Source organism: Amborella trichopoda, chromosome 5, assembly GCF_054954075.1.
Source record: "Amborella trichopoda isolate Santa Cruz 75 chromosome 5, AtrichopodaSantaCruz75HAP2 v2.0, whole genome shotgun sequence".
Classification (NCBI taxonomy): domain Eukaryota; kingdom Viridiplantae; phylum Streptophyta; class Magnoliopsida; order Amborellales; family Amborellaceae; genus Amborella; species Amborella trichopoda.
In genome coordinates this window covers 43,185,561-43,213,186 of record NC_142340.1, presented here as the reverse complement: position 1 = coordinate 43,213,186, position 27,626 = coordinate 43,185,561, and the positions used below count along the sequence as shown (strand labels likewise).

Sequence of the window (27,626 nt, the reverse complement as noted above, 5' to 3'; positions counted from 1 at the left end):
TAACTTTTTTTCTTTTTCTTTTTCTAATAATTTAGGGGTTAGTTTTTAAAGATATTAGTGGAGTTGTTTTTTCAAATAGTTTAAGAGTAAGCTTTTTGAAGATATTAGTGGGGAAGACATGCTTTTACCTCTTTTTTCAAATAGCTTAAGAGTTAACTTTTTTTAAAATATTAGTGGGATGGTGTTAGTGAGAATGGAACCACATTAGCTCTCTCTTTCTCATTCAATTGAACAAATATGTATTGACATCTTGAACATGTGCTCCAAACTTACAAACACTCTTTGTCTTTCTCTCTAACGATTAACGGTCCTCAACCTCTATCTCTAATATATTCTCTCTACCCCAATTATTAATAGGGTGCAGTTTGCATACAGATGCATCTATAGGTGTAGAGGTAAGGTGCATCTTCAAAATTTATCATGGTATATAATTTTGATGTAAAATGTTCTTAAGATTATCTCAAAATCTATTTTTATATCGAATTATAAAATTTTAAATTTAAAACATGGTTAAAATCAAGTAGATCTATAAACATGTGAAAATCTTGAAAATGGATGGTGTAGATAATATATTGTAAAATGCACTATTTCTGAGACTTAAAATCTTTTTATTTTTCATAGTCATACATCTCAATGTCGAGATGATCAATCAAAAGGTTTTTCAACATTAAAACTACCTTTTTCGATGGATTTTTGAGGGGCATCCATAGTTCTACATTATAAGGTAGCATCCTTATATAAGCTTTTTCCTTATTAATAATGGTCTCTACCCCGATTATTAATAATTGTCTACACTTTTAGGGCTGCATTTGTGGACAATACACATTGGCATCATGAAAGATACTTTGGTTTGTTTTTAATTAATATAAGTACTAGGTTATATAGTTTGTAAAACAATATTTAGTCATATTTTGAAGAAAATAGAAAGTGGGTTTTTAGTATGCGTGAGCATGCATCATTATTCTCTTTGGTGTTCTAAGAGTATGTTGTATGAAAATGCCTAGATTTAAATACCATTCAATTTACAATCTCCTCTTCAATGCGAGATTAAAACCCACACTTATCTCTCTCTACAAAATATAGCTTAGAAAAACATCATAAAACCATAATGTTATTTTGAAATACATGTTGGGTGAGTGTGGTCATTAAAGGTCTTATGAGTGTTTGTAATAAACATTTTGATATAATGGAACATGAACTCAATGGGAGTATGGTCATGTGTGGACCATATTAAGCAAACGATGTTTGCTGATACCAAACTGAACTTAACTAGCTAGGCTCCGATAAGAGTTCTAATAGGTCATACATTAATGATGTTAGAGTATGCTCGGATGAGTGAGCCGAGAGACTGTGTGACCCTTGTGTGTGATGGTGGCCTTCAGAGACGGGGGCCACGGCCTTATCCATGAGGCATTACACGACATGCATATATGATAGTTGTTTCAAGAAAGCGAACCACCTTTCAGGGTGAAGTTTATGCATGTGCGAGAGATATCCCTATGCTTCATAGGAGCTATGGTCGCATCAAGTCTACGTGATCTTGATACGTCTCTAGAGGAGAACCTACAATCCACAAAGTGGGATTATGACTCCTTGGCACATCGGCCAAACTTTAGTAACCCACTAATGAGCCCCTACATGGATTGTGGGTAATGAGAAACACTAGGTTAGTTTGATAAAGCAAATGTGGACCGTAGTCCACAGTTGAAAGTGGACTGCCGTAGTGTTAATTATTTAATCCCTAGACCATATGGATATTTTTCCCATCTAATGAATTTAATTATGTTTTTTTTAATGATATATGATTTTTAGAATTATTATTTGAATTTTTTTAAATCTCTGGATATTTTATTTATCAAATTTGGATTTATAAAAATAGAGATATTGATTTTAGATTGATTTAAATATTCAATTTTGATTTTATGGATTTTTAAAAATCGTATAATTAATTTTAATATTGCATAGGAAGCTCAATATGTTAATCGGCCCACCATTGCATGTTGGTGGGGCCTATGAAATACCACCTAGGGTGGCACGCCCCACCTTAATGAAATTTTCCTTGTGTTAGTTGAAGCTTTAGCTTGAAGAGAAAACGTTGAAGTGTTTTGGAAAGATATTTGCCTTGAGGTAGCTTTCAAAGGATTTTTAAAAAGCATGAGGAGACTTGTGCATAATTTTGGTAAGCATTATATTATAAATGAAATTATTTTATTTAATTTCTATTAATGAGAAAATAGTTTAGAAATATAGGATAAATGTTTTAGCACCTTCTATAATGTTGATGGCCCATTTATAGAATAGATGACTCAAATCTTTCACTCTACAAATCACCCAAAATCAATAGTTCATATTCAATTTAACAAGAAGAGACAAGCCATAGAAAACCCTAACAAACCCTAATCTTGTTCAAGTACTATAAAAACGGATGGATCCCTACCCAAATCCCTACACCTTATCTCTTATACCTAATTTCCATCTCTCTCTTATATCACACAAAGGGGGCACACCCCACTTAATTTATCTCTGTTACTTAATAAAGTTTCTCTTTCTCTCTTTCAAGAGACCCAAAGGGGCACACCCCACTCTATCATATTTGATATCTCTCTCATGGTGGTTTTCTCAACTCTCTCATAATCTTTTACCTCTCCTTGAGGTTTTAGACTATAGGTTTGTGGTAGAAAAGAGAAGTATATATTTCAAACTAGGTTGCTAAGTAAATTCATCTAAGAGTTTGAGATTTGTAATAAATGAGTTTATAGTGCCATTAGAGGATATGACCTAAACTTACTTTCCCGGTTCAGATTGAAGGTTGATCGTTGATCCCGTATCCCGGTTGAGATTGAAAGTTGATCGTTGATCCCATACCATCAGATGGTGATGACTCGGTGTGAGGTGTAATAAGCCCAATTGAGGTAATATGCGGCATTCTTCTTCTGTTTCTTGCTTATTTAATTATATTATTTTTATATTCCTAAGCATAAGAATTGGGGCACTCTCTTTATGTTTTTTGTTATATTTAATTATATTATTTTTATATTCACAAACATAAGAATTGTGGCTATTTTTTTGTTTGAAGAAAATTGGTTTAATGACATCAAGGTTTTTAAAATTTTAGATTTGTCTGTTTTATTTTCTTTAAAGCGAGAATTATTGCAATAAGATTACTTATAAGTGATTTTTGTAAATATATATATATATATATATATATTACCTTTCTTTAAATAACTATCAAAACAAAAAATACTATCTTCACCCACAATTTGCCGAGTCATTTGAGTTTGTCCGTCCAATTTGTAGCCCTTTTACTCCATAACAGTACATCCTTTATTGCGTAATACGTGTACGGTTAGGATAAGATTCGCATGACATAATGACGGCGACAACGACGATAACGTGTACGGTCATAAACTCTGAGCTTTCGCTCTCATCGTTTTGTCTCTTATTCTTTGTCTCTCATGCACATGTGATGCTTATGTAGACGAGCAATATAGTCACGCCCGTACACATCTTTCACTTGGTTGGTGGGAAAAGAACAATTGTGAACCACAAAACCCAATAAACAAATAAATAAATTGGAAGCATCATCCTACTCACCTGAAAATGACCTCTTCATTCTCCACCCCATCAAGATAGAGACTTTAAACTTTGTACAACTGTAAAAATTGCTCAAAAATAAGTTCGGTGGCAGGTCATTCAAGGGGTAAATCCTTAGAAAATTATCCATGAGAAAAGGTTTATATTTCTATGGTTAAGTTGTTAAAAGAATTAAATGATCTTAATTAATAATTTAATTTTTTTATTTAATTCAGATACCTCTTGAAAACAATATTAAAAAATGTCTCATCTTAAAAAAGATGAATAATTAGGGGTATTTAAATAATTTAACCCTAAAAAATCCAAAAAAATAAAAAAATAAAGAACCGTAATTATTGAAAAGGAACGGCTAGGGGTATTTTTCCATTTGGCACCCGAATACCATGTGTATATGTCATGAAACCCTCTAATTGTTCCTCATTAGGAACATAAGAACATGAATAGTGTGGTCATTTTTTTAAATTATGAACAAGTAAGGGCATTTTTATCATTCGGTTGGAGATTCTTGGGGAGTCGAATTATTGAAACGTCCCTAAGTGTTTATCATTTACAACCCAAAATAAGGGGCAAATTTGAATTTTTTTAAAGATTTTTATATGAGGTAATTGAGTAAAATGAAAATGACAAAAGCAACCCTACTAAATATTAATCAAAATTATTTGACCTCTTTAAGGATTTTGTAAGGGTTCTAATCCTATAATGATAGTTTCCCAATAATTTTTAGAAAACAAGAGGTTGTCTATCTATCTATGTGTGTGTCTTTTCAAGATGATATCCATGCATGGGGCTAAAATCTCGAATCGGCATTAGACCTGCTTTCAGTTCTTTTGATTTAGATTAACCAATGATTTTCGATCTGGATCAATAATTTTTTATGTTAAAAAAATAAATAAATTAATAAATAAACAAATTATAATCTATTGATAGAAGTGCTCAAATGATTGATAAAACTGAAAAGTTCCTACTAAGTCTGACCAGTTCCTGTTCTACACTAGAACATACTCAGTTCCATACCAAATATGATCAAGATCAGCCATACCCCACCAGAATAAAAAAAAATTAAAACAAGAGATAAGCATTAATGGCGAAAAGTATACTCCACCCAAAGAACCTCTCTCTCTCCCTCAATGAAAATGACTACAACACTTTCTCTCTCCTAAATATGCCTCCATCCGTTTAACATTTCTATCCCTAAAAGATGCTTTCTAAATTCTAATAGGGAAATGGAGGATTCTAAGGTTTTTGTCCTCTAAAAGCCTACATATAAATAGCTGTAAAATCTGAAGCTAGTATCCTTTTGTCTGTCTTTTACAGGCATTATCTCCATTGTTTGATCTCCTCTCTCTCTCTAACCCATCACCGACTTTTCATATTCATTTTCAAAATCTCAATGGTTAGCAAACTTTTGTTTGTAATGGGTTCCATGGATTTAAGGGGCACATATAGACATTCCACTTTACTAGATTCACGAGACATGAGTAAAGAAGATGAGATCAACGTCTATATTAATAATAGCTGTCAATTTCTTTTTGAATGATCACATTTCAATATCAAGCAAAGATTTTGAAGCATCAGGCATCTTTTGCTTTTCATTTTCATGTGGCTCTAATGGTGTGAGGTTTCACTTCAATGAAAATTTAAGAGATGTTGTGCTTGAATCTTTGACCTAGAACGGTGCTCATCATCATGCATGTTTACGCGTTTTAGAGAGATAGGGAGATAGGGGGACTGGCAATGGGCTGGGTGGCCCGGCCCAAAAAAAAAAAAAGTCTAGGCCACAAACTGTGGCCTGAAGGCTGGGCTTGGGCCAGTGTCGGCCCAATTCAGCTCAGCCCTATCCCTCTCTTTTTTCCCTTTATTTGTCTTTGGCTTGGCCCTAGCCTGGCCCATTCTCGTGCTGAGCTCCTTTAAAAAGTGTTCTAATTTTTGTCTCACTATCACCTTGTGGATAAAATGTAGAAAAAAAGAAGTAAGCATTTGAGAATTCTATTGCAACAAGATAGAAGGAGGAAACACATAAAACAATGATTTAATTGTTTGGTTCTTGTGAAAATGTTGTCTAGAAAATATTTTTACATGAAAAAATTATCTCATACGGCCAAGTACGGAAATACTATTACACCAATTAGTTGCCAATTGATGTGAAAATATGCACTAAGACCAACTAGTATGAAAATATTTCCATACTCGACTGCATGAGAAATTTTTTTCGCATGAAAATATTTTTTGAAACAATATTTTCACATGAACCAAACGTGCAAAAGTCTAAAGACGAGAAAAGTTTTTAAGCTTACACTAAAATTCATGAAATCAATAATTTGTATGAGAATATGATATCAATACCGAGAATGACCTCTGAGCCGATGTGGTTAGGGTGGTTGACATGTAGAATTCCATTTTCACAAGTTTCTTAAGTTAATATTAAAAAATAAATAAAATGTAGTTGGCACTTTTAAAATGTAGAATTAAAGTGTATCTCTAAAATCTTTTTAAAAAAAAGTATTTTTTGATATTGAAAGCATTTAATTGATCATCTCAACATCGATATTTTTGATATGGAAGAAAAAAAGAGATTTCAAGTCCTACAAATGACAGTACATCATGCAACAAATTCTCTGGACTATCTATTTTCAAGATTTTTATGTATTTACATATTTAATTGATTTGAATTATTTTTGAAATTTAAAATTTTATAATTAAAGAAAAAAATAAATGTAAAAATATATAAAAAAAGTAATTTAATAAAAAAGATCACGATCACTCGTACCCATCAAATTTCAAATCAGATGGTTATAAGCATGGTATTGAATGTAGTGTATAATGGTAAATGTATACGCGATGTATACCCACCAATCACGTTGCTTAGATGTTGGGGCACATGTGGTATTCCGAGAAGGGAGTACCATTTTCGATATTTTCGCCTTTATGATGGCTACTTACAAAATATCTTAGATATTTTTACAGTTGTCATTGGTTCTTTCTTCCAATCGGTTCCGCGTATAAATCGCCGCCCGCGTTTCACTCTTTCTCTCTCTCTCTACCTTCCTTCTTCCTCTCTCTAAGAACCATATGGAACCTCTTTCTCTCTCTAAACCTTCTCCCTCTAAAAACCCTCTGAAGTTTCTCTCTCCAAAATCCTTTTAAACATTTGGCCACCATTTCTGCAGAGAGAAGAAGCAGGCGAAATCGAGAGGACATTTGCAACTTAGAGAAGCTCTGTTTTGGGATTCATCACGCCAGAACGAAGTTCGTTTTTATTATACGTATTTTTTGCTTTTATAGGGTTTCTTGCTGTTCCCTTTCTCCCTGGTTTTCATGAATCTTAGTATTGGCAACTCTCTCGTTTAGGTATTATTATTATTATTATTTTAAATTTGTACTCAGTTTTTTTTTCTCTTTTTGTTGTTTGTTTCTCTTTCTCCCTGGTTTTTTTCTCTTTTTGTTGTTTTTTTCTCTTTATGATATACGAAGAACCAGAAATTTACTAGAGCGGATTTTTTTGTGAAATGAACGCTTAAATCATGGTTTTTAATACTTCTATAATTGTTTTTTGTGATTTTTTGAAGTCTCTGTGTTCGTTAGGGCTTGATTAGGATTAATTTTAAGTATAATATTAGAATTTATTTTCATGAATTCAGGGTTTTGTTTCACAGAAAATATAACATTAAGTAGGTTTCTTGAGTTATAATATGGTGCATTTTAGGGAGAAATGTAACTTTGGCCCATTTTCGATGTCACATCGAGGAAAAGATAAACTTATTGTAGTACTGGATATAAAATATGGATAAACGATTATTTTGTTGATAAGAGAGAATCTTTCGGGTTCTGATTCCATTTATACTTTTTATGTCTTATTTGATTTTCCAGAAGTTTTTATTGAGGAAAATTTTCCAGAAGTTTTGGCTAATTTATTTTTGTTTTATTGGTGGTGAATGCTTTTCTCTTAATAATTGCCTTGATACTTGAACTTCTGTGTGCATGACGTAGACTAAATCATAGATCTTTTAATGCTTGGATATTTGAATAAATCATAGACCTTTTTGTGCTTGGTTATGTGCTCTGATAGGAAAATTTGGAACTTCATTAGTTATGTATCAATTGTGATGAATTTAATGCTTTACAGTTCACGCTACTATTCTTTTCATGTTTAATACTGGTTTGAAGGCTTGATTGCTGTTTGCACTGGCACGTAAATTGTGTGTGCTGAAAATTGTACGTTTCAATGGTTTTGGGGTCATGGAAATCGATAAAATACTAGGATTATTTGCTATAGGTATGTTTCTCTTTAGGAGAATATAATTCGAAGCTACATAACTCGTAACAGTGTGAAGGCATGGGTTTTTCTACCCAGGAAGTTATTTTCATGATAGCACCAATTTCGTTGGCTGTTTCCAACATGTGAAATTGTGCTCAACATTTGAGGATCTGCGAACTAAAAATTATGTGGTACCATTTGTAGCACTTCTTAGGCAGAGTGGCTGTCATGGCTGTATTGGAATAACTCAGGTGTGTGGGTTGGATTGGGTTGGTGCTTGAATGGAGATATCACATTAGTTGAGTATCTGTGGGAGGGATTACTATTAAATAAAGTGGTTCCGTGGACAGGAAACACAATGATTCATGGTGAATGGGAGTCCTTAAAAGTCTTTGTGAGGGTGAGATGTTGAGGCCAGTTTGCATGCTCTTTGTAACTGTATTCATGAACGGGAAACTCATGAATGTGGGTTGAACTTGTTTTGAATGGTCAGGGGAAAGGGATTCTCCTATCTAGTGAAGAGCAACGGGACGTACTGATAAATAGCTAGACAGCATCAAATGGTGCTTGTTACTATTCATCAATGATGGGACTTGAAGATGGGACTCATTCATGAATAACTGGTATGTCCAAACTGATCCTAAGATTATCTGATGGTTGGCTTTCTCGTGTGGAGATGGCTGCTCTCTGTGGAGGAGATGGTTGCTTTTAGACATGAGCAGATGATGGTAATAGGATTACTGGATAACAGTACAGTAAATTTAAATGCAATGGTGGAGATTGATGCTTTTCAAAGCTTCGTTTGCTAGAGACAAGATTCAGTGGGAACCCTTTGCACTGTTGGTTCATCTTATTCCTGATCCATAGTTTTTATGAAGTTCTGCAGTGGATATGACCGGTTATTTGTTGATTTCATGTTGAGCGTTTGAGCTTACCTCAGCTCTGAGGTTCAGGTGAGTCTGATTTGCTCTCTGTCTTTCTGTTTCACTTATGGGGTGTTACATGAAATTCATTGCTTTGGGATTTGGTCCATGCTGCGTATGGTGAGAATGACAAGAGAGATATAATGAAACTTGATTACTTGGGTTTTTAACAAGAAATGTTACAGGAGGTCAGCTGCTGCGGACTGTACATGCTTAGTCTAGATTTCCCTGGTAATGGTCAAAATTCAGTAAATAGTTTCAAGGTGAAATATTTATGAGATCACAGTTTACAATCTCCAGAGATTTGGAAGTGGTGGGTAGTGTAGGGATGAGAAGTCTGTTGAAGCTTGAAGGGTGAGAGAAGCAGTTTACCCTGAAGCTAATTTCACATTTATGGTAGGTTGAAGTTTGACCTGGTTTTGGGTGGGTTTAAAAAGGTTTAGATAAGATTGGTATGATATAGCATATTTGGGAGACCGTACAAAGACAACACTTTCACTGGAGCAGATTTTCATTCCTTGCTGATGGGACAGGCTTGAGGTTTTTGTGAGGTTAGAAACGGGGCCTCAAGTCACCCAATGGGACTACATTTTCAATGTAAAAGGGTGGTTTAGCGAGATTTGCCGTGTGCCAAGAGGCTTTGTAAGATCATGGAGACTTGTGAGAGTTTTGAAGCTAACAGATTTACCTTTCATCATTTGTCTAGGGGGGCTAATTTAAACTGGGGTGCTATTAGTCATATGGTGATCATTGGGACTCATTCTTGGCTTGTTTCCTTTTTAAAACTTGTGCTTTTAATGACATCTTACTTCACAAGAGAATATTGGAGAGAGTTCTGAGTTGCATGGTGTTGCCTTTTTCCTGGCATTATTTGAGAGAAGCAGAAAAAACTCTGTGGTCTATTTATTCATTGATGTATGGTTCAGAGTTGTGATTGCTTGTGTGACTATGCTTCCTGGTTACTATGTTATTCCATTACTGTTGGAGTAAAATTTGATGTGGACTAATGTGAAGTGGCAAGTGATTCATGGCCAAGTGTTTTGAAAATGTATGTAAGAATAGGCTGTTGAGTATTTTTAAAATCAATTAATTATAGGAAGCTGTTACAAACCTTGTTAAGGACAAAACAGGCAGAACTTATGAACTACTTTATTTATGAGAGATATGATCTTGTACCCCCTATATTTGGTTTAGAAATGAGAAGGTTCCCTGTAATAATATAGCTTAACATTGTTTGGATTATTAAACTGTCATTTTTTTGGATTAGAAACTGGGATACTTTATAAATTTTCTTATGTTGGTGAAATTAAGTCTAGATGAGATAAATATTGTTCAAAATTTGATGGCTACTGACTCTTGCAGTCGCTTAACTTTGTTCAAGAATGTAAATCCCATCTTTCCTTTTAGACACTAAAGGAGGGAGTCATAGTTGTTACAACTTTGATGTACATGAGTATACTGATTGCGAGAGGAAATCGTGACACGTTCTTGTTTTGTCATTTGTGGTTGAGGAGGCTTACAATCTCTTGAAAATGTTAGGTTTTTCGGTCATGTTCACAAAATACTTTGCCATCTTGAATACAGGAACTTTGACATGTGTGCTATTTAATTTGATGAGTGGGCTGATTGTACTGAAACACATGACAATCGAAAATCTCAGTTAAAGAAAGTCATGTTCATTAATTCACAAACTTAGCACCTATCTCTCTATTCTTTGTCGCCCTTAAACAAATGACTGCTTTAATTGATGAGCAAGATACATACCATTATTGGGTTGCTAGACTCTTGAGTTATTCGACTGACATGAGCAACCTCTAGTCTCTTGAGCAATAAGCAAAAAGCTAGATGACCCCGGAGTAAGAATGACCAATTATGGTCTTAAGTTACTGGAATCCAAGGTGCAGATGTTTGGTCAAAAAGCAAAAAAATTACTGCAGGATTCATCCTGGCAATTGGTGAATTGCTTTCTAAGCTATTCAGGTAAAAAAAGAAAAAAAAAAGAAAAAAGAAGAGAGATTTAGCACATGCACAGACTTCCAGTATATCGACAAGGACTGGAAGTTCCATACTGCATAGCTTTATTTTCGAGGATCACGAACAACGTTTCAAGCATGGTGTTAAGGTATGGATGGTGGCCCATGAGCACCTTGCTGGTGTTCAATGGAAGCTCCCCGAGCTCTTATTTATAAGTGTTTTTTAGTTTGCGTGTGCTTTTCCTCTTTTCATGTGCTTGATGTTGTGATGTACTGCCTTTTACCAGAAATGAGGCGATTCTGTTGCTGCTTTTAACAAGTGATCAGCTGATCATGCTGCAAAAATTCATTGCTTGTGACAACTGGAGATTCAAGAACTCTCAATACCTCATCATGTCTATGATGGGGGTTATTATAGCTCTGCTTATTCTGATGAATTCTTCTTTGGAGTTTTGCTGAATGGAGCTGTTCAGCCTTGCTTGGATTGTATGCTTGCTGATTTGAATTGATCTTCACCAATACTCGAGAGGCAGCACTTTGGGTGTTTGCATGGGTTGCTCAGGTGTTGACTACATGTTTTATGTCTTTGGAACTGGAAAACTGATGTTGTGCCTTTCTCAGGTGTTGCTTAATACTTTACGTGGCCATATTTGTCTAGTAACTTTCATTGAAAGTGCTCAACGTATTGAAAATGGAGACTGTCGGGAAATTTTCGGTACCCCTTGGACATGATGAGTCTTGGAAACATGAGGCAACTTGTGAAGTGATGCAAGGAAACAATAGCAGCACATGTACTAAAGAATCCAGGGCAGAACGTATTGCTACTCTTCAAACAAGGGAGGAAGACGCAAACATCCAGTACGTTGATATACTTGAGCGGGGATTCACGCAATATGGGTTCATCAACGACTCCGATATACCTGAGCGGGGATTCATGCAATATGGGTACATTCTTTTTGCCTCCTGTTTCTCTGATAAATTTCCTATTCATCCCTATAATAAGGGTTTACTTTGTTGATTGTCTAAGAGTTGAGCCTACGCTGTATATTAGGATATTATGTATCCCATGTTCTTCTGGGACTGGAATTACATTTCTGATGCACACTATAGGTGATATAGCATGTGGGCTTTTAGAATGTATTCGGTTCTTTTTATTGACTAATAACATTTTCTGTAAGACAGATGTTCACATTACCGGCGGAGGTGTCGTATTAGAGCTCCATGTTGTAACAAGATTTTTGATTGCAGGCATTGCCATAATGAGGCAATGGTGAGCATCTGTATATTTGGTACTTGTTTTGTATTTCCTTAAATAGAATATATATCAGTATGTTTTTTGGGTTAAGTATGCTATGATACATCATACATGTACCATGTCAACGGAAGGTTACATTAGTCTCTACTTTCAGTGATCAACAATGGACAGTGAATATGAGCCATTTTTCTTGTCAGGTCTGCCATTGCTTCCTCAAGTAAAAGAATGGCTCATCTCCACTGCCCATTGTTGAGTATAGGTGGTAGAAATGACATGTGGCACACTGTTCTGTGAATCATGCTATAAAACCACAATAAAGTAGTTAAGGTATTAAAAAAGGAATATTCAGCCTACTCTGTATAGCTGGTCAAGTGAAATTTAACATTTTTAACTCCTGTTTTTGTGTGCAGAATTCCATTGATGTTGAAAAAATGCAGAGGCATGACCTTCCTCGTCATCAAGTGCGAAAGGTGAGTGACTTGGAATCTTAGGGTAAACACCCTAGGCTGTCCATCATGAGCCAGTATTTCCTTGGATAGTGATAATGCAAAATGTCTCTGATCCCTTGACAATGGATTTAAGTTGTTTTGACAATGGATATGAGTTGAGTATCCTGTTCACAGTTTTTAAACTGCGGAACATTTGCATACGTGTTTTGAAGTTCATGGTATTTCCAAGTGTTTCCTGAAAGGTTATCACACATTTGCGTCACTAACCTGGTCGTTTCTTTATTGATACACTCCCCAAACCCCAACCCCCCCCCTACCCTCCCTCTTTCTTCTTTTCTTTTGCTTTGGTAAATGCAAAAGCAGCACCTAAGTATCTGCATAAGTTGTGCAGGTTCTCCAGGAACTTAAAACTTTCAAAATGGTGTACAAACTGGTCAGTTTCTCTGTCCCCTACGCCAGGCCTTTCTGGTTGGTCGGTTGAGCACACATTTGATTATTCCTGTGATATTTAAAATACACTCAAGGGCGAAAATACCAGTGTACCGATTGAAGTACTATTTTGAGATTCTAAGTTTTTGACACATCAACACAACTTTATGCAGGAGGGTTGTCTATTGATATTTATGTTTTTCCCCCCTTTACTGAATCTGATTTACTGTTTTTCAGGTCATCTGTTCCTTATGCAACACTGAACAAGATGTAAGTATCAGAAATGAGCATTTGAAAATAATTCAATGATGATTGACCATTGAAAGTGTACTTATGGATTTCGTTTTCCGTGACTCCAGGTCCGGCAAGTTTGTATTAACTGTGGAGTTTGCATGGGAAAATACTTCTGTGAGACCTGCAAACTCTTTGATGATGATGTGAGTGAAAAGAATTGTAAATCCAAAACTATAGTCCATTCGGGGTGTTCAAATTAAATGAAATGAACAGGATGGAGAACTAATATTTCCCCCTTTTGGGTTTTCCATTTTGGGGTCGCAACCCATCTCCAATAACTGCACGTGTCATTTAATGGTTCGGACCTCAATGATATATGGATTTCAATAGGTCAGTCCATACATACTTTCAATGTCCTGTTCTGGTGGGTTATACTGTCCCATCACCATCAATCTACCGAGGGACTATTATCTACAAACCGTAGTTTTCCATAGTCTATTGGATCGTATACATGAATTGTCTTTCCCTTTCTTCCCTGATTGACTATTTCTTCATGGACGATTCCTGACGTTTTCTTTTCAAGCTGCCTGACTTTTTATGGTTGTGAATGTTGCAGTTATCTAAGAACCAGTATCACTGTAATGGTTGTGGAATTTGCAGGTTCGTTGTGAACTGATGACCCCTGTTTAATTCTAATTATCATTTCAGGGATCGTGCATCGGTCTAGAAAATGGGTCTTTTTATTTCAGTGAGAAAATAGGTGCTTACTTGGTTATGGGGTTTCACACTACTATATTTGGTAATTTTGTTTGGTTGCAGAACGGGTGGGCGTGATAATTTCTTCCACTGCTACAAATGTGGTAAGTCCTTACGTTTTTATATTCATCCAATTTTTGTTTGCCTTATGTCTGTATTTTGTGTGTTTCTTGAGCATTTTAGTATGCTTATTGGAAAGATATTTGTACTCTCTCTCTCTCTCTCTCTCTATAACAAGGACAACCTATGCAAAAGTCTGGTCATTTCTATTATCTTATGGATAACTGTTTTGTTAGTTTTCTTTTTTCTTGGTTGCTTGAAGATTCACATGTATACCTCGTAGTAATATTCTTTTTTCGGTTTGAATGTGAAGGTTGCTGCTACTCTGTCATGTTGAAGACCTACCATCCCTGTGTGGAGAGGGCAATGCATCACGATTGCCCCGTTTGCTTTGAAGTAGGAGTTTTCATTTTCTTGTTGAAATTTCAAAGTCAAAGACCATTACCATAACTTAAGACGATTTTAATTCATAATTCTTTCTTTGTGCAATGAAAATAGAATGATATGTTTTTCATATTGTTTATTTTAGTTTGATAATATTTATTTGCGATTAAGACTTTGTTTGGGATGTTGCAATTTGCAGTATCTATTCGAATCTACAAATGACATCACTGTCCTGCCATGTGGGCATACCATTCACGTGGATTGCTTGAAAGAAATGAGAGATCATTTGCAGTGAGTCTCTCTCTCCCTCTCTCTCCCCCCCTCTCTCAACAAGGTTCATTCTGATCAAAATGTTCCACTGGTTTTTAGGTTCTTTTGCCCACTCTGCTCAAAGTCTGTATGTGATATGTCCAAAGTTTGGGAGAAGCTTGATATGGAGATTGCTGCAACACCCATGCCTGAATCTTATCAAAACAAAATGGTTAGTCTCTCTCTCTCTCTCTCCTCTGTGTACTTGGCCAAAAACATGTCTTCGATTAAGTGTGAAGCATACTAGTTAGCTACTGTCCTCTGCCCATACCCGTCCTCGGGGCATGCATAAAAATATACATCTTGGATGTGTTTGGTAGTCTCTCTCTCTCTTGAAAATGGGTCTGATTTATGTGGAATTTGTTGTAGGTATGGATACTCTGCAATGACTGTGGGGAAACATCCCAAGTTCAGTTCCATATCGTGGCTCAGAAATGCCTCAGCTGCAAATCTTACAACACTCGTGTAACCAGAGGAGACCACACCACCCCAACTGCCTCCGCACCCGAATGACCTCTCACGCCCCCTCTCTTGTCAGTGCTGGTCCTGCCGTCAGATGTAATTTTTTTTTTATTTGTTTCCCTCCTCTATTTATTGAGAAATGCAAATTGCAAACAAGAGTTTTGCAGACTGGGTGTCATTTGTCACCTGCTGTGAGGCTTTCAATGGCAATGAAAATCTGCTTTCTTTGTTATTCTGCTTGGAGAACAGTGTCTTTGTTCCTCTTCCTAAGATATTTCTCTTTTTCTTGCCAGTTTTAACCTGATTTGGTTTGATTGAATCGGTGGGTATTGGAATCGGGGTATTAGTTTTCCATCTGTTTTAGGAGGAAAGGGTTGGTTGTTACTTTGCACAGCTAAATATGATTTGAAATCAGTGGATTGTTTCGATGTGTAGCAGGGATATGGCATGCACAATCTCGAAAATGCCACAATGCATGGAAACCAATAAGAGAATGTTGGTGGGGCAGGGGTGGTCAATTGCACGGATGCGCTTTCCTATCCCATTGTTTTTCATCATCATCATCAGAGTTTTTTTTTCCAATTATTTGGGCCTTCCAATTCCATTGTTAACATATAAAAAAACAAAAAAAGAGGTTATGGGTTAAAAAACTAGCGATCCTCTAGTTCGGATCAAATGTAGGGTCCCATTGTTTTGGATGCCCCAAACTAGGGAAGTGCCCTAGGTTTTCTAGAACTAGGTAGATGTTTTAAAGTTTCTTTTTTATCTAGGTAGCTAAGTGGAAGAAATTGACGTGTAGCATTGGCATCGTTAACCGCTAATTAGTCAAGCCCAAGCATGATTGTTGGATGCTTTATGCTTTCATTGTCCTAAAAATGTCACAATCCTTGATCGATTGGCTTTATAAAAGCTTATCAAGTAAAGTAGCAGGTGACAGTAAAATATTGGAAAATATTTTAAAATAAAACTGCAATGACATGATATGTCAGTTATCAAAGAAAATTGAAAAGTGTACAGTGAGACCATTTACCTTCACCACTTAATGTGAAATAAGGTCGTTACATTTATTCCATTGACCAAAGTCAAAGTTCAAAAGAAATTTTTTTGAATTTTGTAATGTATTTCACATTTTACATTGGATGGTTATAAGTAATTGTAATCTTCTTGTAACAAAAACAAATTGTCTCATTATATATAATCTCAAAAAAACTTGGTGGGTTATATTCGATATCGAAAGTAGTGAAAGAAAGGGAAGTGTTATATTTGAAAATTATGTTACAACTATCATATCATTTATCTTTAAAACAATGTCTGTTATATATTGTTATTCTTTAATAGGATAAAGAAGTTTGGACCATTGTGAAAGAAAGGGAAGTGTTATATTTGAAAATTATGTTACAACTATCATATCATTTATCTTTAAAACAATGTCTGTTATATATTGTTATTCTTTAATAGGATAAAGAAGTTTGGACCATTGTTCGTAAAATCGTCCGATCTAACGTTTAACCGCCCGGTTAGATCGGAACCGGCTAGTGGCCAGTTCCGGTTTTGAGCGGTTAGGGTGATCAATCGTTATTTAAAAAAAAAGAAAAAAGAATTATATATAAATTCTCAAAAATAGGGAATTTGATTTGTAATGAATTTTTAAATATTTTTTACATTATGGTAAAGATTAAAAATTGTTTTGGTCATTAATACTCACTTTTATATTTTCCCATTTTTTTTAGAAAATTTTAAAAATAGCTTTTGGAAAATATAAAATGGGTTAAAATCCATTTTTTTCATTAATTTTCAACTTCATTTGAATGTGTTTTGTTTTAATTATTCTTTATATGTTTTTCATATTTTAGTAGATTTTTTTTATTATTATTTTTTTATTTTTTTCAACACTTTTTTGACCACCTGGGACTTGCCTGGTTAGAGCGGTTGAATCGCGAGGCGTGCCCCTCGCAGTAGGGAATCTCCCCCTCGCCTTGCTCTTGTGACATGCTATGTTTCCCCCCAGGTGAGTCCCATGTGCCAGTTTGTGGATCGCGGTCTCACGCACTAATCCCTACAAGTGCCCCGTAGTAGACCGGCCGCCCTACCTAAACCAATCATCATATCGGTTCCTAGGCCCCATTGCTGGAATGACTCGGCTTCAAAACCGTAAATGGAGCTTCTGCCTCATACGACTCCTCCCAGGATGCTGGTTAGAGCAGTTGAATCGACCGGTTTATCGGTTAGGTTGGTTAAACTGCTTTCATGCCCATGTTCGGTTAACCTTTCTAGTTCGATTTTGTGGACACTGGTTTGGACCAAGGTTTTAAAAAATAGATCATTGTTCCAGATCACCCATCCTGATTATCTGTAATAGATGGAAGTGTCAATGTAATTTCATAGAGTCATTTGGGCTGAGTGCTACATGAATAACATAACCCGGATGACAAAATGAGTAGACCTAGGATGTAGAAAATCGTAGGATGAGTGATTCGGCAGATTTGGATTCCTATATATCTTCTTACCATGATCTAGAACTAGAGGAAATTTGGATATCTTTTTTCTGCGTATTTTCGGATGGTCACTACAAGGAACGGTTTCGACACAAGTGGGAATGCACAAATGGGAGCAAATGAGTTGCAGTGGTGTTTCAGCACAAGGGGAGAAAGAAAATAGTACAATTCCCATCAATGGTCCATCCAAACACACGTTTCATGAATGGATGCTGTATTTGCCATGCCGTTATAACGGCTGTTATGTATGTGTAAGAACCTAGTCAACATGGGTGCCAGTTTCTTGAACCTTTGAACTTCATAACGGCCTCTGTGATGTTCTTTGAACCTTGAGATGGTTTCATCGTCTAAGATGCCGATAATTCAAAGGCACATTACTGGCTGTTGCTCCTTCATGTTGTTGAATAGAAACAGATATGTGCATCTATTTGTGATACAGAAATGAGTGTCAAAAACATGAACCCTAAAAAATAACATATGACACGTTATGTAGTACGATATATGGTGGTATATATATATATATAAAAGAGAGAGAGGCATAGCTAGAATGAATGAGCATCCTGTTCGTGAGAAATGGTAAGAGGATTTTTTCTCGCATGAGGAGACATAAGAGTGTTGTTCTCTTTATTGATATTAGAGAGAGAGAACGGGATGATTGGATGAGGGAGAAGGAAAATAGTTTTTTTTACTTTAAGAGGGAAGATATGTGTCCACGAGAGAAGAGCTATTATTTTTTATCTTCTTGTCAAAAAAATTATATCGTTTTTTATTTTAATTTACACTATGGTTCTACAAGCGCACTAATGGTAAAATAAACATTCACACGTTCATATTAGAACTTTTGTTCTTTTGAGGGTTGTTAAGTATAAAAAATCCTATATATATACACCATTGTACTTTTGTAAAAATTTCAAGTTTATCATTACTTAATAGTTAAGTTACCTATTAAAATAATTCTTTAAATAAAAAATAATGATCTTTTTTATAAATACACGTATCACAACCCTTTCTATCTTTAACCTTTGTATTTTGAAAAGTTGTAAACTCTAGACAAACCCATATATATATATATATATATATATACATATATATATATGGTTCACATATGCATTTATATTCAATAATACAAGTCATCATAATAATAGTAAAGCACCATAAAAAGAAAAACAATTCAATTAAGTTGAAAAATGTTATTTTGTGAATAAGAATTTTATTCATCGCTTTTTATTAATAGTCCAATTCAAGGTTGTATCATAACACCACAAAAAAGCTAAAAACTATTAGCTTTAATTCAAATGTACAAACCTTATTGCATGGTTATTGAATAGGGTCTTAATGTATCAATCCAAAATCGTATGATCGCACCACTCACACTCTCAATAGAAAATAAAATTATTCTTTTTTAAAAAAAATTAAAAATACCTTTCTTATTCTAAATATTTTTACTTTTAAAATAAAATAATATTTGTTGAAAAATAGAATTTCTAAACAAAAAAAGACCAAATTCCAAAAAAAAAAACATATCCAAAAAAAACAAAAAGGATAGCCCATTAGACACTCCATAGAAGTGTTGGATGTGTTTCTAAAAGTGTTGCATGCCTATCTGTGTTCACCCACAGTCCACACATGGTCAGAACCTCAGGCACGTGTGTCTATGTATCGAAAGTCCAAGAAAGGAAAAGTACATGCTAGAGGGCAAGTTCCTTTTCAATGGCTAAGATTTAATTAGAGAAGAATCGAGGACCACAAATTGATTTAGCTTTTTGTTTTTATATTTTGTATCAATTATATTTACCTAAAAATTGGGCCATACATACATTTATATAGGGCACAGCTCTAGAAATATATTTTAAATGAAAACAAAGTACTCTTAAATATTATATTATAGGGGTATTTTAATAAAATTTTATTAAATTTTTTTATATTTTATTTTGTGATAAGCTTAAAGAGTTGAGAGTTGAGAGTTGAGATAAGGCTTGAATGATAATACTTTTATTTTTTATTTTAAATGGGTGCATCTTTTTAGATATATGAAAGCCCCAATTTCATATAAATGACATTTGAATATAAAGAAATTAAATCAATTTGTAGCCCTAGATAAGCCGACATTTGAATATAAAGATATTAAATCAATTTGTAGCCCTAGATAAACCAATTGCTCAATTTGAGCCTTTGAAAGTGCTTGTGCACACTTCAAACTTCCACATCATGTGAATACTACACCATGCCTTCCAAAACATGGGGGAACAAAAAGACGGGCAATCACAGGGCTCAAAAAAGGGTAAAATATTGGATATTAAAAAAATGGGTAAATTACGTACGTGACTTGTAATTTTTGTTATTATAAAATTCCCCTCCACAGTTCAAAACCTATATTCATACCCAATATTTTCTTTTTTTTTTGTTTTGTTTTGGAATTGTCTTCTTTTTTTTTTTGAAATTTTTATTCTAAAAATTATATTATAATTTTCAGATCTTCAAAATCCAAAAATTCATCTGCCCCTATTCTTCACAAATTTTCTGTAGAAGTAGGGCTATGAGCATTTTGTGGATTTTGAAATCCAATTTTTTTTAATTTTTGGACTTATAAATCCAAAAATGCTTGTGGAAATTGTTTTCCAATTTTTTTTAAAAATTTTTAAAATCCAAATTTTTTAATTTTTGAACTTTGAGAACTTTTTAATTTTTGGATTTTGAAATTTTGAAAATGCTCGTGTAAAGAAAATTGGGAACAAATTACACAGTTTAAAAAATGATCAATTTTGGACCTTGAAGATCTAAATTATGGGATGTTTGGCCATTTTAAAAAAATTGTGAACAAAATGGGTACGAATGTAATAACAAAAAATATTTAGGTAAAATTTAAATAACATAAATTAAAAGAGATATATTCGCAATTTTTCTACAAACTGAGTCGGTTAAATTTTGATTTTTAAGGTTTGTAGTGCCTATTATACGGTCTCGATTGCACCATATGCAGTGAGAAGAGATATCATGACTAATGGTTTGAGAATATGGCTATTGATTGAGAGGAATGAAAAAATAGGATTTGTGTACTTCAAATAGTTCGAATAAGACTCGGATGATAATAATTATGATGATGATTGTCCTTTATGTACATTACCCTTATTTTTTCTTAAATACATTACAAATATAAAATGAAACCAGTCTTATATGCGTTAAAATTCTTATATTAGATATTATCAAAATCGTAATATTCCAAAAACGTTGCGATCGTATAGAGCCGAGGATCTAAACAATCAAAGTAAAACGCACCATCAAATAGTGCCAAGGAATGTGGTTTCAATACTGGAAATATTTGTGATAGCTTTAAAATATATTTTCATCTTTAATTATAACATTTAAAGCTTCAAAAATACTGTAGATCGACCAAATCTATGAAAACTTGAAAATCTTGAAAATTGATAGTAAAAAAGTGAGTTACATGATGCACTATTCTAAATCTCGAAAGCCATTTTTTTCTAATCTCCATGCATCTTGATGTCGAGATGATCGAATATTTGAGCATCAAAACAACCTCTTCTAGTGAAATTATTGGGATGGGCTGTAATTTGATTGTTTAGAGCCTTGGCTCTATATAAGCTTTTTCCTTTCGAAAAACATAATAATAAAAAATTTTCTTTTTGTCTTTTTCAGTTTTCAACCCCAAGATATTTGCCGCTATAAGGCACTTAGCATATATAATTTTCTCCTTGGAAAATAAGTAGGCATAAGGCATTGTGATGAAGGGTATCATGGTTTTCTTATCATACTGTGTTTTTCCTAAAGTTTATATAAGGTTGCAATCTTCAAACGCAGAATTAAAGATGCACCTCAAAAATCGAAAATGTTGTTTTAATGTTGAAAAACCTTTTAATTGATAATCTTGACATCGAGATGTATGAATATGAAAAAAAAAAAAAAAGATTTTAAGTTTTAGAAATAATGCATTTGTTCTTTTTATAAATTTGATATACTTTTTTTATCAAAATGCCATACCCATAAATTAATTAACGTCATTCCCTTTCTTTTTAATCTCTACACATTATTTAGACCGTCCATTTTCAAGATTTTCATATGTTTATGGATCTACTTTATTTTAACCATTTTTGAAGTTTAAAATTTTATTATTAAATATAAAAATAGATTTTCAGATACTTATAAGAACTTTTTATACCAAAATTACATGCTATGATATAATTTGGAGATGTTTGGAACCTTGTAGAAACCACACTCATATTTGTATAGTATTCTTTAGAAGCAGTATATCATCAAGACCGCATAGCGCAGTGGATTAGCGCGTTTGACTTCGGATCAAAAGGTCGTGGGTTCGACTCCCACTGTGGTCGGTACTTTTTAAATAGTTGGAAGTTTTATTTATTGGGTGCAGTTTGTGTACGTGCTTTTTATAGTTGAAGTTCTATTTATTGGGTGCGGTTTGTACAGTGCCTAGGTTCTAAACAATCAAATTAGAGCCTACCTTCAAATTGTGTTGGGAATTTTATAGTTGAATTTTATTTATTGGGTTGGTACTTTTTTTATAGTTGGAAGTTTTATTTATTGGGCGCAGTTTGTACGTGCTTTTTATAGTTGAAGTTCTATTTATTGGGTGTGGTTTGTACAGTGCTTAGGCTCTAAACAATCAAATTAGAACCTACCTTCAAATTGTATTAGGAATTTTATAGTTGAATTTTATTTATTGGGTCGGTACTTTTTTAATAGTTGGAAGTTTTATTTATTGGGTGCAGTTTGTACGTGCTTTTTATAGTTGAAGTTCTATTTATTGGGTGCGGTTTGTACAATGCCTAGGCTCTAAACAATCAAATTAGAGCCTACCTTCCAATTGTGTTGGGAATTTTATAGTTGAAGTTTTATTTATTGGGTGCGGAGAAATGTTGTTTTGTGCCTTTTATAGTTAGAAGTTTTATTTATTGGGTGCGACAATCAAATTAGAGTCTACCTTCAAATGGTGTCAAATGTGGTTTTATCATTGGAAATCTTTGTGATAACCTTAAAATATATTTACATATTTATTTATAGAACAATGATTCAATGCAAACGGTTGTATCATAGTATAATGCAACGACACTTCTAGAAAACTATATTTGTGGTATTTGTATGACCCCAAATTTTACATACACACACTCTCTTCATATCAATAATCAATCCCCCCCCAAAAAAAAAAGATTCAATTTGAACCCTAGATATGGTCAAAATGAGTCATCTCCAAAAACGAATCTAGACCATTCGTTTTGTGAATTTCAATATCTTAGCCTTTATAAACTTAAAATCGTTTTTTTCTTTTTTAACATTGTTCATCTAATAATAATAAAGCCATCCAAAAAAAATTGAAAATGAAAAAATCCTTCTAAGGCGATCTTACCAAAATGAACGACCTATGTTAATTGGCTAAAAAAATAATTTATAGGTTTTTTTTTCAATGTTTTCTTTATTTGTGATTGTTCATTATAATGAAAAGAGTTTACATTTTAAAATTTGGATCAAACAAATGGCCATAAGATGGTTTTTTAACATTGTTGCATCATATTACTATACAACGGTTGCATGATATCATTGCTCTTATTTATAAAGTTTAAAATTTCAAATATAGTGTAGATCAACAGATCTATGAAAACTTGAAAAGCCTTAAAGTTGAGGTTCAAAAATGCATTACAAAATACACTATTTTCAAAATTTGAAATCCATTTTTTTCTCATGTCCATGCATCTTGATGTCGAGATGATCGATTTGAGGATATTTGGGCATCAAAACAATATCTTCTAGTGAAAATTTTGAGGTAGGCACTGATTTGATTGTTTAGAACTTAGGCTCTATATAAACTTTTTCCTTATTTATTACCTTTTTTTAAGGGTGCAGTTTGTACAGAGCCGAGGCTCTAAAGAAAGTGAAGCGCACCTTCAAATAGTGTTGAGAAATTTGGTTTCAATACTGAAAATCTTTGTGATAGTTTTAAAATATATTTTCATTTTTTTAAAGCTTAAAAAATAGTAGATTCAAATAATGTTGAGAAATGTGGTTTTTGGAAATCATTGTGATAGTTTTAAAATATATTTTCATTTTTTAAAAGCCTAAAAAAAGTGTAGATCAAGCAAAAAACTTAAAAATTGATGGTCAAAAAATGTATTACAAGATGCATTATTTTTAAAACTTGAAATCCATTTTTCTCACATGAACAAATTGACGGTCTAAAAATACATTACAAGCTGCACTATTTCTAAAACTTGAAATACATTTTTCTCTCATGTTCATCAAGACATCTTGATGCAATTTGAGGATATTTGGGCATCAAAACAACATCTTCTAATGAAATGTTTAAGGTGGGTTCAAATTTGATTGTTTAGAGTCTCAGCTCTATATAAACTTTTTCCTTTTTTCGTTATGGAAGTTTTAAAAGTTTTTTCCACCTATTTATTTATGGGTTTATTAATGGATTGTTTCTCCACCTATTTATTCATTGATTTATTAATGGATACTTTGAGACGAATTATTTTTGTTATAAGGAGGTCATAATTGAAGATTAGTGAAAATATAAAGAAGATATAATTATTTCTAGTTATTAAATGTCAAATTGAATGGCTGGGGGAGGTTCGACAATTTTTTTATTTAATCTACAACCACCCAAATCAAAATCTAGCATACATGAGTGATTTTGATCTTCTTTTACCAAATGTAACATAAAATCGCGTGCTCTTCACTGTCCATGTCCATGTTTTGTGTTCAATACCTTTCTTTTGCGGTAAGTCAGTGACGAAAGGGTCCCTACCAAGTTTTCATTAATAATATATATATGGTACATCAATGACATATTCGCTATATCCGAAATTAAAAGAATATTTAAAAAAAAAGTATCGTTTGTATAGAGCTGAGGCTCTAAACAATCAAATTAAAACCCACTTTCAAATAGTGAGGAGATATGTGGTTTTAATATTGAAAATTCTTGATTAGCCTTAAAATATTTTTTCATCTACAATTATAAAATTTAAAGCTTAAAAAATAGTGTAGATTGAGCATATTTATGAGAACCTGAATAACTTAAAAATTGACGGTAAAAAAATGCACTATTTCCAAAACTTAAAATCACTTTTTTTTCCCAAGTCCATGCATCTTGATGTCGAGATGATCAATTTGAAGATATTTGAGCACAAAAACAACCTCTTATAGTGAAATTTTTGATGTAGGCTTTAATTTGATTGTTTAAAGCTAGGCTTTATATAAACTTTTCCTTTAAAAAAATTAGGCGACCTAACATGTAACTGTAGAATAGGGATTTAACGATCTGATTATCTTCACGTCTCAAAACTATTGGAGGGGCATGCCTAGAAAGTACAAATTAGAGGTATCTATTACCCTCCCACCCCCCCCCCCCCCCCCCCCCCCCTCTCCCCCCTTTTTATTTTTATTTGTATTTTTATTTTTTTAGACATTTACCTCATTTTCCCTTCATTACATAATGGACCCGGTTTCTATGCGGCCAAGCCTGCATACATAGAAATGATGGCCTCTTAATAAATCTATTTTTGAGATGGATTTTAGGACTTAATTTTTAAAGACATGTAATCTGTAATATAAAAAATAAATAAATTTTAAAAACTAGAAATAACAATTCAAGTAAGAAAACATTTAGACTGTTAATTTCTATTGTTTTTAGACAGAACACCTACTTGCATCTATTTTTAAGATGGATGCTTTATACTTTCTAAATCGCATATGTAGAAATGCGGTCCAGCCAGCGCGCAACACTTTTCCTTACATAATTAGGCCATTTCCTTTGGGATGAGTATTAGTGCATTGGCAAATGACGTCGTTCAATAATCCATGTTAGAAATCAATTTGGAACCAAAATTTTAGGGGTTAATATTCTAGATTACCTTCATGAATTTAAAAAAAAGAAAAGAAAAGAAGACATTTAGATATTGAAACTTAGAAATAGATCATTTTATATTTTTATTTTTATATCATTTTATCACCATCTATTTTAATTCCTCACCGAGGACAATTCGATATTGAAACTTAGAAATAGATCATTTTATATTTTTATTTCTAAAACATTTTATCACTATCTAATTCCGCACTGATCATTAGAGCTTGCACTATTTTTTTTTTGAGTTTTGAAAAAAATGGATCTAATACAAAAATGCATCGAAGAGTCTCTTAAGATGTGTTTTAGATCCTAAATTTATCTTTAAAATAGATTTTTAGAGAGGAATTGCATTTGATCAAGATCTTATTTAAACTTTTTTCTTATTTGAATTGTTTTCTTGTATGTTTAATATAAAAAGATCACAATCATTACAAAGAAAAACACAGTCACCCATATGTTAGATTTTCATACTGCATACACCCTCAGGTCTACCAAGAAGCCGTGGATCCCATACCCCAAAAAATGTGACATATCACTGAAATTAGGCTCTGGGGAAATTTGTCATTAACCAGATTTCATATTTAATAGCTAGAAAAATTGGTGACTTTCTTCTTCTAAAAGTGAACAGTCTTCAAGCAAACAATCCTTTGCTAAAAGCGTCCCCTTAAAAGGGAAAGTATATCATAACACAATAATTCAGATAAAAACACCCATTGCTACGTGGGAGTTTTTATTTTGAGTTATTCGCTGGGTTAAAATATTACATCCCCAAATTTGGGATCTAAAAAGTGTTCCTAGCATAAATTTTGCCTGAGGGAATAGATGGACTTTATACTCCCACGGGAGTATCAATTCTTACGTCTCTTGTGTTGTAGTTATTCACCTAGTCGCTAGTGTCTTTCTTGTTCCCAAAAATGTTCTCATCTTTGGAAAATGTTTGTAAGAGATTTGATTTTTAAAAAAATTAAAAAAATTTAAAATGTGCCTTGAGCCTATTATTCTTTGTTATGGCTCATTCTAATATATTCATTAGTTGATTACAAATTGAAATTCTTTGTTTTTCAAAAGTTAATATAAATAAATGGATTTCCGTTGCACCAATACACTGTATATTCTAAAGGGAAAAGTTTATATAGGCACTAAATAATCGAATTGGAGCCTACGTCAAAAATTCCATTATAAAAGGTTGTTTTGATGTCCAATATCCTTAAATTGATCATCCCTGTATTAATATGCGTGGACATGACAAAAAAATGGATTTCAAGTTTCCAAACTAGTGCATCTTGTAACGCATTTTTGGACCGTTAATTTTCAAGTTTTTCAAGCTTTCATAGATCTGCTCGATCTATACTATTTTTGAGGCTTTAAATTTTATAATTAATTATGAAAATATATTTTAAGACCATCACAAAGATTTCCAGTATTGAAAGCACATTTCTTGACACTATTTGAAGGTGGGCTCTAATTTGATTGTTTAGAGCCGGCTATATGCAAACCTCACCCTATTCCATAACTACATTTTATTGAGTCAAATATGAACCAATCACCTTTTCTCACACAATGATTTTTGCTAATGTGTTTACTTTTGCCGATTATTTGGCTCCTTTTTTTTGGAACACCTTTTCTCACATAATGGTATTTGCTAATGTGTTTTCTTTTGCCGATTGTTTGGCTCCTTTTTTTGGAACAAGACTGAATTATCAGTGATATAGTTCTTGGGTGAGGTTTATACAAAGCACACTCCTTATATTGTAGAAGTAATGTACACCTGTTTTGTTTGGGGATGTAGTTTTGGTGTCAAAAAACTTATAATAGCTTGAAAATCTTCCTTTATTTTTTTTGCAAGAGAGTAATTTTTTAAAAACTTAGGGCCCTCAAAAGTTAGATAATGGTCAAATGAGGAATGGCCGTGCTGTTTTGAGTGTAACCAGTTTCCCAAAAATAATTTCCTTTATGTATCACCTTACTCGAATTGCACGGGAATTCTCATATATAATACACAACAGGTACCGATGTTTATTGGCGTTTCATTTTTTTATTTTCTTTTTTTGTTTCCATCAGTAACCATCAAAAAGGTTATACACACCTACTCGAATTTCCTGGAAATGAGTTTGAAAATCAACAGTTTGCAGCGTCGTTACAGATGATCTTAATGCCATTAGATAG

General features: G+C 33.5%; 1 protein-coding gene and 1 non-coding gene across 14 annotated transcripts; both read left to right on the top strand.

Moving 5' to 3' along the window:
* Positions 1–6,762: 6,762 nt before the first annotated feature.
* LOC18434206 (putative E3 ubiquitin-protein ligase RZFP34) lies at positions 6,763–15,315 on the top strand. Of its 13 annotated transcripts, none has more exons than XM_088868079.1 (14): positions 6,763–6,840; positions 11,033–11,307; positions 11,404–11,690; positions 11,928–12,015; positions 12,411–12,470; positions 12,841–12,882; positions 13,116–13,148; positions 13,238–13,315; positions 13,729–13,772; positions 13,932–13,972; positions 14,242–14,324; positions 14,512–14,603; positions 14,682–14,793; positions 14,991–15,315. In XM_088868079.1, exons 3-14 carry the CDS (start codon positions 11,437–11,439, stop codon positions 15,132–15,134), a joined length of 1,071 nt encoding a protein of 356 aa, XP_088724205.1. In that variant the 5' UTR covers positions 6,763–6,840; positions 11,033–11,307; positions 11,404–11,436; the 3' UTR covers positions 15,135–15,315. The 13 variants fall into 13 exon arrangements, 9 of the variants coding, with proteins under 9 accessions (XP_088724205.1, XP_088724202.1, XP_088724210.1 ...); XM_088868078.1 differs by lacking the exon at positions 6,763–6,840 and adding an exon at positions 9,696–10,894; XM_088868076.1 differs by lacking the exon at positions 11,033–11,307 and having other exon boundaries at positions 11,367–11,690.
* Positions 15,316–21,853: 6,538 nt separating this feature from the next.
* Positions 21,854–21,927, top strand: TRNAR-UCG (transfer RNA arginine (anticodon UCG)). Its single transcript has one exon. It is a non-coding gene; the product is annotated as a tRNA-Arg (tRNA).
* The last annotated feature ends 5,699 nt before the right edge of the window (positions 21,928–27,626 follow it).